This window comes from Monodelphis domestica, chromosome 5 (genome assembly GCF_027887165.1).
Source record: "Monodelphis domestica isolate mMonDom1 chromosome 5, mMonDom1.pri, whole genome shotgun sequence".
NCBI lineage: Eukaryota > Metazoa > Chordata > Mammalia > Didelphimorphia > Didelphidae > Monodelphis > Monodelphis domestica.
The window spans coordinates 4,582,763-4,595,535 of NC_077231.1; the positions used below are offsets into that span (position 1 = coordinate 4,582,763).

At 53.3% G+C, this 12,773-nt stretch overlaps 1 protein-coding gene across 3 annotated transcripts in view; it reads left to right on the top strand.

Annotated features, from left to right (window-relative positions):
- Window positions 1-12,773, top strand: part of EFCAB6 (EF-hand calcium binding domain 6) — a 245,006-nt gene that overhangs the window by 101,773 nt on the left and 130,460 nt on the right. For all 3 annotated transcript variants that reach the window (XM_056797487.1, XM_056797489.1, XM_056797488.1), the window contains exons 14-18: window positions 300-365; window positions 746-906; window positions 2,164-2,328; window positions 4,681-4,849; window positions 10,531-10,645. In XM_056797487.1, the coding sequence (XP_056653465.1) occupies window positions 300-365; window positions 746-906; window positions 2,164-2,328; window positions 4,681-4,849; window positions 10,531-10,645 (676 nt within the window). The remainder of the gene's footprint in view (window positions 1-299; window positions 366-745; window positions 907-2,163; window positions 2,329-4,680; window positions 4,850-10,530; window positions 10,646-12,773) is intronic.

Here is a 12,773-nt window from a genome sequence, read left to right on the forward strand (position 1 = left end):
GGGCAGGAACTAGAGGTCCAAAGAAGAAAAAACAAAACCCTAAACCATGGAAAATAAGTCTCTGGCCTCTCCAGGAATATGATTGCGAGAGAGAAAGACAGACAGACAGACAGACAGACAGACACAGAGACAGAGTATAGGCTTGTCCAGTGAGGACAGAGAACTGTTTAGGCAAGGCTTTGAATCTGGAGATAGGGTGGGGAGCTTGGATTAAAGTAGAAAATAATTCCATGAAAAGAAAAAAAAGTCACAATCTGTTTTAATTGATCAATATGTTCCCTCCTCTCTCCCTCTATTAGATGAAAAAAAAAAGACGAAACGGACTCAAAGAGGAAAAGATACCTCAGTTTCTAGCCTGGGATTCTGTGAGTAACATTCCCTTTCTTGTCATCAATAAGGCAAACAACAACACTAGCAATCCCTGGCTGGATGCTTGAAGGACTCCTGGGCTCTGTGGTTGTCTTCCCCAAGCATCCATGCCCAAGTGGCTACCATTTTAGTGAGGAGCCTCTCCGTGCCTGGCTTGACTCAGTGTGGTGATTCACACCTAACTGGCCCCTTCCAGGCAGAGCTTTCTCACCCTGAGAGCATCTGCCCAAGCTCGTGCCTGCCGGGATGGCCATCAGAGAGGCAGAGGGGATTCTAAAGGAGGAGAAAGACTTTAGTGGAGCCATCGCCATCGCCATCGCCATCGCCTTCGCCTTCGCTCCCAGGCTTCACGGTGAACCCAGTTTATGCCTCCTAGGTGGAAGAAGTCCTCCACGATACCCTCTCCAAAAGCCTGCAAGAGTTCCACGCGATGCTGAAGAGCCACGACATTGGAGACACGGGGATCATGAGCAGAAATAACTTAAAGAAAATCATCCAAACGTTCTGTCGGTATTTGTCTGATGAGTATCTAACAAAGTAAGTTGTCTGGTGACCGACCGACCCTTGCTTGTGGCCCCATCGGCCGGACTTCTCTAAACCTCCTCTCTGCTTCAACCCGAAGCCCCGGGAACACTGCCCCAGGCAGCGCGCTCTTAGCTGGCTCCGCACAAAAGCAGGGTCCAGCTGCCTTGGGCCCATTCCTGCTCCAGGTAATTAAGGCCGGAGGGGCGCCACACCAGTGTCGCTCCCACTAAGGAGAGCTCGCACCTCGTTAGGCTGGCGTTCTTGGAAGCTGTGCCCATGGGAGTCACTGCCTTCATGGCCTCCAGCAGGGGTTGACAAAGGCTGGACCAACTGGTCAGCTCTTTGCCTCCCGTTTTGTGATCCTTTGGGCCCAGGGCTTCTGAACCTGCCGCTAAGACTCTCCAGCAGCGTTCTGGGGCAGGATTCCGTCCTGGCTTCCCTCCAGGCCCAGTCCAGGACCATTCTTGGAGAATGCAGAGTTTAGAGAAGTTCTGTCCCCGGGGTCTTTCCTGGAGCTCCTAGCCTGGGGGCAGCCAGGGCCAGGATTTGAATCCAAGTCCTTGTAACTCCGAATCCACACCTTATCTTTCCACCACACCACGCTGACTCCCACATCAGTCTCCTCATGAAAACCTTCCAAGGAGTCTGGTAGGGGAAGCATTTTCCTCCTTAGTTTAGAGATGACATCTCTGCCTTTGCTCAGTCCACTCGAGGTGCTCGGAATGGCCACTCCCGTTCAACCCCCCTCTAGGGGCAACCCCCCTCAGCAGACCCTCTTCCCCTGCAGACCCTCTTCCCGTGGCTCACGCCTCTTGGCCTCCGTCCTGTGACCGAGTATTCTAGGTTATTTATCTGTGCTGGCATCTTATCCCCAGGTAGACAGTGAGCTTCAGATGGGGAGGGACTGTAGTTAGGAAATTGGACATTTCTCTCAGCACAGAACCTACACAGAGTCCTGTACACAGTAGGAGCTTAATGCATGTTGATTGCCATTTTGTGTTAGCTGAATCTGTGAAAAAAATTTTTTTAACACTTCTGTATTGTTTTAACAGGCAAAATGTTTCTGATGGGGAAAGCACTGGTCGAGCTGATTTGGAAACACTTGGCTACCTCTGTGGTCCCTGGGGAAATCTGCCCTGGGGCCAGATGGACCCCCTCCCCTGCTCTTTCTAAAAAGCTTTACAGACGAGAAGATCCCGAGTGAGCGAGCAAGCGAGCGAGGCTTCCCCTTTGCTCGCCCCATTCTAATGGTTTACTTCTTTTGTTCAGATTCTGTGATAAATTCCAGGATATGATTTCAGGAGGTATCCTTTACAAGAAGCTTCTGGCCAGCATAGGGATTACTCTCCCGCTCCGTCTGAGCGACAACCCCGTCACCGTCCAAAGCCTCCAGTCACTCAATGGAGTATGCCGAAGAGAGGACCTTCCGGAGAGGTAACTTGGGGAAGGGCTTGTCAGTGGGATGAGTGTGTCTGACTGGCCAAGGAAGAGGAATAGGCCGAGGTGACTGATGAGTCGCACCATTGTGGTGTGCTGGCTAGCTGGCTCGCCTTCTCTGGGTAGCCGAGGCACCAGAGACAGGGAGAGAATGCGGAACCCAAAGGCAAAAGAGCAATGTTCACACAGCTCGATCTCAGCTCCAAAAAGAAAGAAAAGAACAGAGAAAAGCAAAGAAAAGCTTACTTGGTGCAAGCTAAGGAGGGGCCACCATGTTCCACCATGGAGCTTGGAAAGCTCCTCGAGGGCTCTGCTTTTGTTCTGTTCTCCCAGCATGTCCGAGTGCTTGGCACTCGGTCCAGTTTGGGGCTTTTTCTTGTCTCTCTTTGTGTCTCTGGCACCTAGTCGGTGCCTACTAAGTGCTCATTGCTTGTTGATGTGTTGATCAGAGCCTGGATCCTTTCCGTCTCACCCTTCAGCATCACACCTACTGCCTGTCCCTTGGTAGTAGTTCTGCCGTGTTTCAGAGAGTCGGAAGGCGTCTTAGAGCTCGTCTCATTACACAGAAGGAGAGACCAGCTCCAGGTCACACATCAGCTAGTGAATAGAAGAGGCAAAAATTGAACTCAAGTCTTTGGACTCCTGATTTGAGTTCTTAGGCATGGGCTGGTGAAGGGTTTGTGTGTCCCTGCGGGGGCTGGAGAAGGCCACCTGGTCAAGAATTCATGGCTCTGGCCCAGGATTGCTGGTCCATTTTCCCCTTCCAGCAGCGCAGATTTCTTCCTTTCATATTCTTTGGAAGTTGCTTCCGGTAAGCTGTTGAGTTAACGCTGTCTAGTACAAGTGATGAAGCTGTTAACATGATCACCAGACTGAAGTCTTAGCATGAAGTCTTAGCTTGGTGGGTCTATTGGAAGATGCAGCCGATGGACATTCTGACTCTTCTTCACTTTGAGGAAAGAGCCTCGTGAGCTAATGAAGAGGAGTGAGGCTCCCTCGCGGCTCTGGGTACAATCAGCCCACAAAGAAGGGTAGCCTAGAAGCGTGCCAGCCCATTCAGAGGGGTCCCCTCTGTCCGCTCCCCGGGAAACGCTCTGGGACCCGGAGGGGCCAATGGCTCCCTCTGCACGGTGGGTGACAGCATCCAAAGATGTTTCTGTGGGGGAGGGCGATGGCAGGGCTGACCAGGTGGAAAGAGAACCATTTCAAGTGTCTGTAAACAATTCAAGTAAGAGGGAAGAGCTAGAGATGGGGAAAGGAGGTTCATGGGATGCACCAGGCCAATCTCTCCGTAGTATAGATGATGAAAACAGGCCTAGAGAGGGAAAGGGGCTTCCTCCATTCCACTCTGTGGGCTACCAAGACAAAAAGGCTCTCGAGGAGTTTACCTGGGTGATCCTGGGCAAGCCACCTCGCCTGTGACTCAGTTTCCTCATCTGTAAAAGGGAGATGACAATAGCCTCTTCTTGGGATAAAGCATGAAGCATCTTATAAACCATTTTACAAAGCAGTGAGGTGCCTTAGAAAGAGGAGGGTCTTGGATTCAGATCTGGCCTTGAGCACTTATCCTATCTGTGTGATCCTGGGCAAGTCCCTTCACCCCCTTGCCTAGCACAAATCAGTCTTCTGCCTAGGAACCAATACTATTGATTCTAAGCCAGAAAGCAGAGGTTTAAAAAATAATGAGAGTGTTAGTCTGGGTGGGCTCTCGGATCTGGGAGGCCATGTCATTGAGAGCCTGTTTTTCCCCCAATAGGGAGGATCCTGGCAATCATTTTAGATCTTATCTCACTTGATCCTCACAATAGCCCTGGGAGGGAGGTGCTGTTATTTCCCCCCATTTCCTAGATGAGGAAAATGAGGCAGGTAGACGTTAAGTCAGGATTCAAACTTGGGTCGTCTTGACTCTCTACATTCCACCGCCGAGGATTAGTAGTGATGGAGTGTGTAGAGTGGTCAAGCCATTAAGCGCTTTTTAAGCAGCAGCCTCCATGTTCCAGGCACTGGGCTAACCACTAGGAATATGAAGAAAGACCAAAGAGAGTCCCTGCTCTCTGGGAGCTCACAGTCCAGTGGTGGGAGCAGCATCCAAATAACTGTCCCAAAGGGAGGATCAATGGGAGGCCCTTGTGTGCAGGTCTAGACCCCGTAAGCCCAGGCAAATGTCGAGCGTACAGAGTGCCAGAGGCAGCCTGAGGAGCAGCTGAGTGCTGAGTAGGCTCCTCTGGAACTCTGTCCCCACGAGGAATGGTGGCGTCTAGACCACCCCTCGTAGGACAGCACGAGAGCCCTGCAACTCTTGGTGGACCCGCTGACCCCTTTTAACCGTGGGCATCCTGTGGATTTCAGGAGCAAGTTCAGCGAGTGTCGGAATGAGCTAGTGAGACCCAAGACCCTGGAAGAAGTGATTGAGAATCTCAAATACTGGATCCAGACGCAGGACACTACCTTTCGGGACACGTTCCTGGAGTACAGCAAGCATCCTCTGGAGAAAATCGGCAAAGACGAGTTTAGGAAGGTAGGACAGCGGGGCGTGTGCGGGTGCGTTTCTGGAGAGGAAAACCAACGAAATGGGCCTCCTTAATGTCCTTGACTGTGAGCTCCTAAAGCCAGGAGCTGGTGGGCGCCATGTTGTATGTATACGCTGTAGGCATTTGAGGGATGGAGTAAGCCCCCGGCTCCTCTAGGTCCAATGAGGTAAGACGTATAAATCTCAGTGTTGTTCCGAGCTGGAAGCGCGGCTCTACTCTCAACGGCAAAGCAACATTTAAGGGCAGGCGCGCTACCTGCAGAGTAAGGCTGAAAGTCCGTTCTCCTGGTGAACTTGAAGCGCTCAAAGACGTCCCGTGCTTCCAGAGAGCTACGATTTCAATACAATTTAATAGAGGAAGGTCCTCAGTTTACACCTTTTGGAATTTCGCCACTAAGGACTCTAAAAGCCCCGTTGCACTTCCACGGCTCTGGGCACCAGCGGGATTGTTGGTATTTGTTGGTCCTTGTTCTTGACTCTAACGCAATTCAGAGCAGGACCAGATTTAGGCTCATCTCTGCCATCCCACAGCCCTGTTCCATAGCTCAGTCCTGCTTGATTTAGGAGACATCCATGGCTATATGTGGCAATTTCCAGGGAGAACCGTTAGGAATCCTCATTTTCTTGGACTACACGAGGCAGACATGCTTCTAATCCTGCACAACACCTACAAAACCGGAGCTCTTTACTTCCAAGGACAGACAGGCCCCAGGGCTCGGTGGTGGCTCTTGACTTCTCTGAAGCAATTCCACAGGGCAGTTCGGAGGCTCCTTTAAACCTGGACTCTGCTTTTCTGGCCCTGCTTATTCTCAGACTCAGGGGCTCTGCTCCCTGGGATCTTTGGTGAAAGAGCACCGAGTCTGGCTCTCAAGAGCTGGGTTTAACTGTGCTGCTTAGTCTCTCGAGTCCATTTCCTGACCTTCTCTACAAAATTCTGAAAACTCAGACTCGAAATCCTGTGGCTTCCCTGTGTGACTTTGGACCAACCTTTGAATCTTAAATTTAACGAACATTTAGATTGGACAGTCAAGTTTAAAAGCACTTTACATGCATCATTTTATCCGGTCCTCCCATTAACCCTGGGAGGCAAACGGATTATTGCTATTGGTCCTACCCATCCTGTAGTGCTAGTATACCCTCTGAGCTACTCCTTTAGCTTGTGCTCACATTTGGACATTGAGTCCTGAGAAGGCAACTGTATTTCAGTCTCTAGAGAAAACCTTGCCATTCATGAGCCCCCACTGATGTGTTTCCCATGAACAATCTGCCAGGAAACTCAGCTCTTAGCAAAGGTATTTTCTCCAATGGCAGAGCAAGAGCCAATAGTCACAAAACATTTCCCTCATGAATCTGGTGTGTACTTTCCCACAATGAGAAGTGCATTTGTAGGAAGAGATGGCATAGATCTAAACTATAGCAGCAACGAGGAACACATATAGGAGACATATGTGGCAGCAAAGGTAACTGCAAAACTTTTGGTACAAAGATACAAAAAGCCCTTCCTCACTTTATAGAGTCTTCATGAAATTCCCCTCAGATGCAGTGCCTCTAAAGGGTAGTTTGCTCCTCCAGGTCCTTCTCAGAGTCTGCCTTTTGATCTACTTGACTCTCACTTCAAAGAGGTCCAATTTCTTGAAGCTACTTCCTCTGACAGGCAACAACTTCTATGTATTTATGTTTGGCTGGGTGTGTCTTTGAAGTCACAGATGACCTGTTTTGTGTCAGGTCATCTCTGGAACTGGGTGCAATGACTGGCATTGATATAGCACCTCTCCTTCAAAGCTATATAATTCGTGTGTGTGTGTGTGTGTGTGTGTGTGTGTGTGTGTGTGTGTGTGTGTGTGGAAATTCTTTGCTCTCCCCTTCACCTAGAGGGGTCTCTATATATGCATGCAGGATGCATATTGTAGATTCATCCATATAGAGATGATAATTAAATCCATGAGAATTGGTGAAATTACCAAGTATAAAAGTAGGATGAGGCCACATTTGAACCCAGGACACTATATAGGCAGCTTTTTCTTCTGTCCTGTTCTTCCCCCCCCCCCCCTTACCTTCTGTTTTAGAGTCAATACTGGGTATTGACTCCAAGGCATAAGAATGGTAAAAGTTAGGCAATGGGGGTCAAGTGACTTGCCCATAGCCACATAGCCAGGAAATGTCTGAAGCCAGATTTGAACCTAGAACTCCCCATTTTCAGGTCTGGCTGCCAATATACTGAGCCACCTAGCTGCCCTCCCCCACACACACAAACAGCTTTTTCTAGGACTCTGGCTGAAGAAGAGTAGAGAGCTAGAGAAAGATGTCTTGGGGGGTGGGGAGGGGATGGGAGAGTCAAGTGATTTTTTTTTTAATGACGGAGATGACCAGGATATGATATTAGGCAGTAGGGAAGGAACCAGGAGCTATGGAGAGATTGAAGATAAGAGAACGAGTGGGTGGTTGAGGGGAAAATCTGCTGGAGAAGATGGGAAGGGAGGGAAGGGGAATGGAATCAGAGGCTTGGGAAGGAAGACCACTACTTCATGATCAGAGCCTGGAGGGAGGGCACAAATTATGGGAGATCTTTAAGATCTTTAAGGATCTTTAAGATGTGGAGAAGGAGAGAAGGAACTCCCTGTGAATGGTGTCTGTTTTCTCCATGGCTAAGAGTAGTCAATAGATCCATTTTTGGGGTGGGGTTTGATGTTGTAACCTGCAGCTTCATAGTCTGAGTAGTCAGCATGAACTTGTGCTCTGCTCCCAGGGTAGGATAGGTTCTCCTTTAGAGTTGGGGCCTACTTGCCCACATGAGCAAGTGACATGGACTGGTTATGAACACTGATCAGGTGCTGCCAACACACAAACCATTTCCCAGCTCTTTGTCAGTAGATTGATAATTGGGGACCTAGGATGGGCCTGCCCAAAAGCTCTGCCTCCAGGCTGGGGAGAGTTCATTTGTCGAGGGCTAATCGACATAGAAGGGAGCAGAGTTTTGAAGTTGCTTGAGTCATGAATTGAAAGCTGGAAGGGACCTTAATGCTCTTCTAGTTCCCCTTTCTTCCCTTCCATTTTACAAGTGAGGAGACTGAGGCCCAGAAGGATCTTGGGATCATCATTTGGGAGATGGATGGGATCTTAGAACATGTCTAGTTCTTCCTGAGACTGAGGGAGACATCCTAGGGATGGTGAAGTGAGAGCTAGAAGGGCCTCTCTGACACTGAAAGACTTTGAGCATCTGGCTCCAGCTGCCTTTTGAGGCTAATGACCCATTCCCATTCCTCCACTTTACACACTCCCCTGTTTCAACAAAATTGCTCACCATGTTCTCATCCTGAACATTTTATTCTTCCACTTTGGCATGTGGCTACAAGATCCAGGATTTAGACTTGGATCCTTTGATTCCACATTTTCCCATTATATTTCTTTCCCCTTGTTCTCTAACACCCTCCAATGAATTCTGGGCCATTTTCAATTCCTTTCCTTAGTTCTTTCCATCACCAAGTGCTATGATTCTTCCTCTCCATCACCACTGGGAGCGGTCCCTTCATTGCTCTCATTGCAATGCCTGGGGCCACTGCTTTAGGTCAGACTCTGACCCCCATGAACTTAAGGTTTTCTCATAGTCAGTCTGTGCTCAGGGCTGGAGGCACAAAGAAAGGCAAAAGTCACTCTACCTTCAAGGAACTCCCAGTGTAAGGAGGGAGACAACATGCAAGCAATGAGCTATAGCCAGGATTCTTTGGAGATGAAGCAACCGAAGGAAGGCATCATCACCATAGAGAAGGAAGGGTCCTCAGAGGCAGCTAGTCCATTCTTTCCTCCTTCTTTTTATGGTTGAGAAAATGAGGCTCAGAGAGGTTTAGGGATTTGCCCAAAGTAAGTGTCAAATGGTAGGACCATAGATTGAGAGCTAAAAGGCCATCTGGTCTACCCTCTGAGCCCCATCATTTCACAAATGGAGAAACTTTGGTCCTGAAATGTGACCTGATTTCTCGAGGTTGAATAGATAGTAAGTAGCCAGTCTTTCCTTCAGTGGATGGAGTGTTGGGCTGGGGTCAGGAAGACTTCTCTTTCTGAGTTCGGATCTTTCCTCAGATTTAGCTAGATGACCCTGGGGAAGTCATTTCACTCTGTTTGCCTCAGTTTTGTCATCTGTAAAAGAGCTGGAGTAGGAAATGGCAAACCTCTCCAGTGTATTTGCCTAGAAAACCCGAAATGGGGTCCCAGAGAGTCAGACACAACTGAAATGACTGAACAACAACAACAATGCTTATCATAAGGTCATCGAGCTGGGCCTGGAAGCCGTTTAGGCCATTTTACAGATGTAGAAACTGGGTCACCGAGAAGGGAAATGAATTACCCAGTCACCTAGCTAGAAAGGGTTAGAGCCAGGATCCAAATCTTGGTCTTCCTGCCTCTGAGACCAGCACTCTGTCCATTAGGCCAAGTTGTCTCCAAGTGCTTACCATAATCTAAATTGTATTTACCTCTACACTGATCCTATCTCCCTCCCTCCCTCCCTCCCTCCCTCTCCCTCATCCCCAACACTGCAGGCTCTCAGCTTACTGACATTTGGGGCAGCATAAAAGTGGGGTGATTCCTGCCCTTCTGTGGACCCAGAGGGTTGTTTTCACCACTTCCTGCTCATTTCTTCCTCCCTTTTTTGAAAGCTGCCTCCAGAGTCCCCTTCCTGGAGCCGGTTGCCCTTCAGGTTCTTGGCCAGCTGCCCATAGAGTTCCGGGGTCCCTTGGATGCATTTGGGTGTTTCTTTTTTGGGGGGAGGGGGCTGCCGTGCCCCTCTCTGCCTCAGCCCTCTTTGCCCCCTTCAGAGCGTGAGTTCTCGGAGGTCTTGGCTTCCCCAGCTGGCTTCCCTTCCTCTGCCCTCCTCAGTGGGTGGGTGCCCAGGAGAGGTGGCTGACCAACTGATCATTTGGCATGGGGTGTTGTGACATCACCAGCTACTTTGACCGGCCCAGCCAATCAGCTTCCCCATGGAGGCTGCAAGTCCCATCTATAAAACCCAGGAAGTGGAGCTTTTTTTTTTTTTTTAAACAGCTTCCCCACACACAAAATCTTGAACCAGAAAAGAGGTTAGAATCCACTTTGGTCATGTTCCTTCTGTGTTTGTGAGGGGAGAAACCAAGAAGTGAGCCGGAGGCAACTGGGTGATGACACGAAAATACAGCCTCAGCTGTATGAACGAAGGATTGTTCTTATACTCAAGTGCAAATGACAATAAAATCTCAATCTTTTTTATTTGCATGCTTTGAATGAGTCGAGCCTCTGGCGTGCGGAGCCGGAAGGGACCTCCGGGGTCCCCTGTCCAACCCCAGCATTTTCCCGAGAGGGATTTTGGGCCTTTCACAGGAGAGAAGGGACTTGCCTAAGGTCACACAGCTGGTGTCCGAGCCCAGGGCTCACTCCACTTCCCCACACTTTCCCCTCCGACTGTGCCTTGCCAGGAACATGCGATTGCGGTTCAGACTGTCATGTAAACGTGACCCTCGGTCAGTGAGTGCGGCTTGAAGTCAGAGCCCCGTCCATCCGGCTGGCAGCGGGGATGCCGCTGCCTAGGGCATGTCCCCTTTGGCGCTCCTGGGAGTGGGCAGTGCCCATTGCAGGGCGCCAGCCGAGCCCCCGCGGGCTGCGGCGCCTTCACCTCCTCCTTCTCGCCCCCCTCTCTGCAGGTGCTGGAAGATAACGGCATGCCCATGGACGATGAACAGTTTGGTCTGCTGGTGAAAAAGATAGGCTTTAAGAACGAAGGCCTGAGCTACCTTGACTTTGCAGCCGGATTTGAAGGTAGCCAACCCGGGGGGCGGCCGGATCTTGCCGGAAGCTAATCTTGGACGGGCGGCTGGGCTGCCGCCCTGTAGCCACCCGCAGACGCCGTGAGCTGCCGCTCCTTTAGGCGGCCCGGGAGCTGTTCCGCAGGACACGGGCCAGGCGGCTACGGCGGCCCCCAGGGTCAGGTGGGCCAGGCGGGCCAGGCGGGTCAGGCGGGCCAGGCGGGTCAGGCGGGCCAGGCGGGTCAGGCGGGCCAGGCGGGTCAGGCGGGCCAGGCGGGCCAGGCGGGCCAGGCGGGTCAGGTGGGCCAGGCGGGCCAGGCGGGTCAGGTGGCCACGGCGGCCCCCAGGGTCAGGCGGGCCAGGCGGGCCAGGTGGGCCAGGCGGGTCAGGTGGCCACGGCGGGCCAGGCGGGCCAGGCGGGCCAGGCGGGCCAGGCGGGCCAGGCGGGCCAGGCGGGCCAGGCGGGTCAGGTGGCCACGGCGGCCCCCAGGGTCAGGCGGGTCAGGTGGCCACGGCGGCCCCCAGGGTCAGGCGGGCCAGGCGGGCCAGGCGGGCCAGGCTGCCACGGAGGCCCCCAGGGTCAGGCGGGCCAGGCGGGCCAGGCGGGTCAGGCGGGCCAGGCGGGCCAGGCTGCCACGGAGGCCCCCAGGGTCAGGCGGGCCAGGCGGGCCAGGCGGGTCAGGTGGCCACGGCGGCCCCCAGGGTCAGGCGGGCCAGGTGACCATGGCGGCCACGGCGGCCCCCAGGGTCAGGCGGGCCAGGCGGGTCAGGTGGCCACGGCGGCCCCCAGGGTCAGGCGGGCCAGGCGGGCCAGGCGGGCCAGGTGGGCCAGGCGGGCCAGGCGGGCCAGGCGGGCCAGGCGGGTCAGGTGGCCACGGCGGCCCCCAGGGTCAGGCGGGTCAGGTGGCCACGGCGGCCCCCAGGGTCAGGCGGGCCAGGCGGGCCAGGCGGGCCAGGCTGCCACGGAGGCCCCCAGGGTCAGGCGGGCCAGGCGGGCCAGGCGGGTCAGGCGGGCCAGGCGGGCCAGGCTGCCACGGAGGCCCCCAGGGTCAGGCGGGCCAGGCGGGCCAGGCGGGTCAGGTGGCCACGGCGGCCCCCAGGGTCAGGCGGGCCAGGCGGGTCAGGTGGCCACGGCGGCCCCCAGGGTCAGGCGGGCCAGGCGGGTCAGGCGGGTCAGGCGGGCCAGGTGGGCCAGGCGGGTCAGGTGGCCACGGCGGCCCCCAGGGTCAGTGGCCAGGAATGGCCGGCTAAACCAGACGTTGGCCCTGTGGGTGTCCATCTGCGAGCAGACGCGTAGCGACCCCCTGCTTGACGCCCTCCCGTCACTGTGCTCTTGGAGGGGGACGAACGCCAGGGAAAAGCTGCCCTCGTGCCCCAGAAGCTTCCCGTGTCCGGACAGACGGGGTAGAGTGGGGGGTCGCGCCAGGCAGTTTCCCGAGGAGGCTTCCGAGCTGGCCCAGTCTTAAAGGAGCCGATGGATGCTGAGGGGACAACGTAGGCAAAGGCACAGGCCGGGCGTTATCCCTGTAGCTTCATCTGTGCCCTGCTGGGGGGAGGGGAGGGGAGGGGCTCGGAACCTTCGGGGAACAACATTTGGATTTTCTAAAGAACCATTCAGAGGGTCAATTCTTTGGTGGCCGGACCAGCTCCTGACTTTCTTCTCTAGCTCCCCATTAAGTCAAGGAGAGATGTGTTAAACCAAATTAAGATGAATAAGATTGTAGGTACAGAATATCAAATCATAGTCTCCCTCTTTGCTCCTTTCCCTCCTAAATCGAGGCTTGCAATTGCAGGCAGAAGGGACCTCACAGACCGTCTGGTCCCCCTCATTCTACAGAGGGGGAAACTGAGGCCCAGGAGGTGGAATGGCCAGATTTAGAGCTTTAAGAGAGCTTAGTTAGAGCCCATCTAGGGCATAGGAGCAGAGATTCTGAGCTGGAAGGCCTGCAGAAGCCAATGAGGCCCCAGAGGGGAAGGGACATGCTCAGTTTTCCTGAGGGTTACGGTCAGAGTCAGGATTTGAACCCGTGTCCTCTGACTCCACATCCAACCCACTTCCCACTGTACCACATTGCCTCTGTTTTTTAGTCTAGAATAGACGGGAGCCCCAGCTGCCCGCCTGCCCCTTCTAGCTCCCCCTC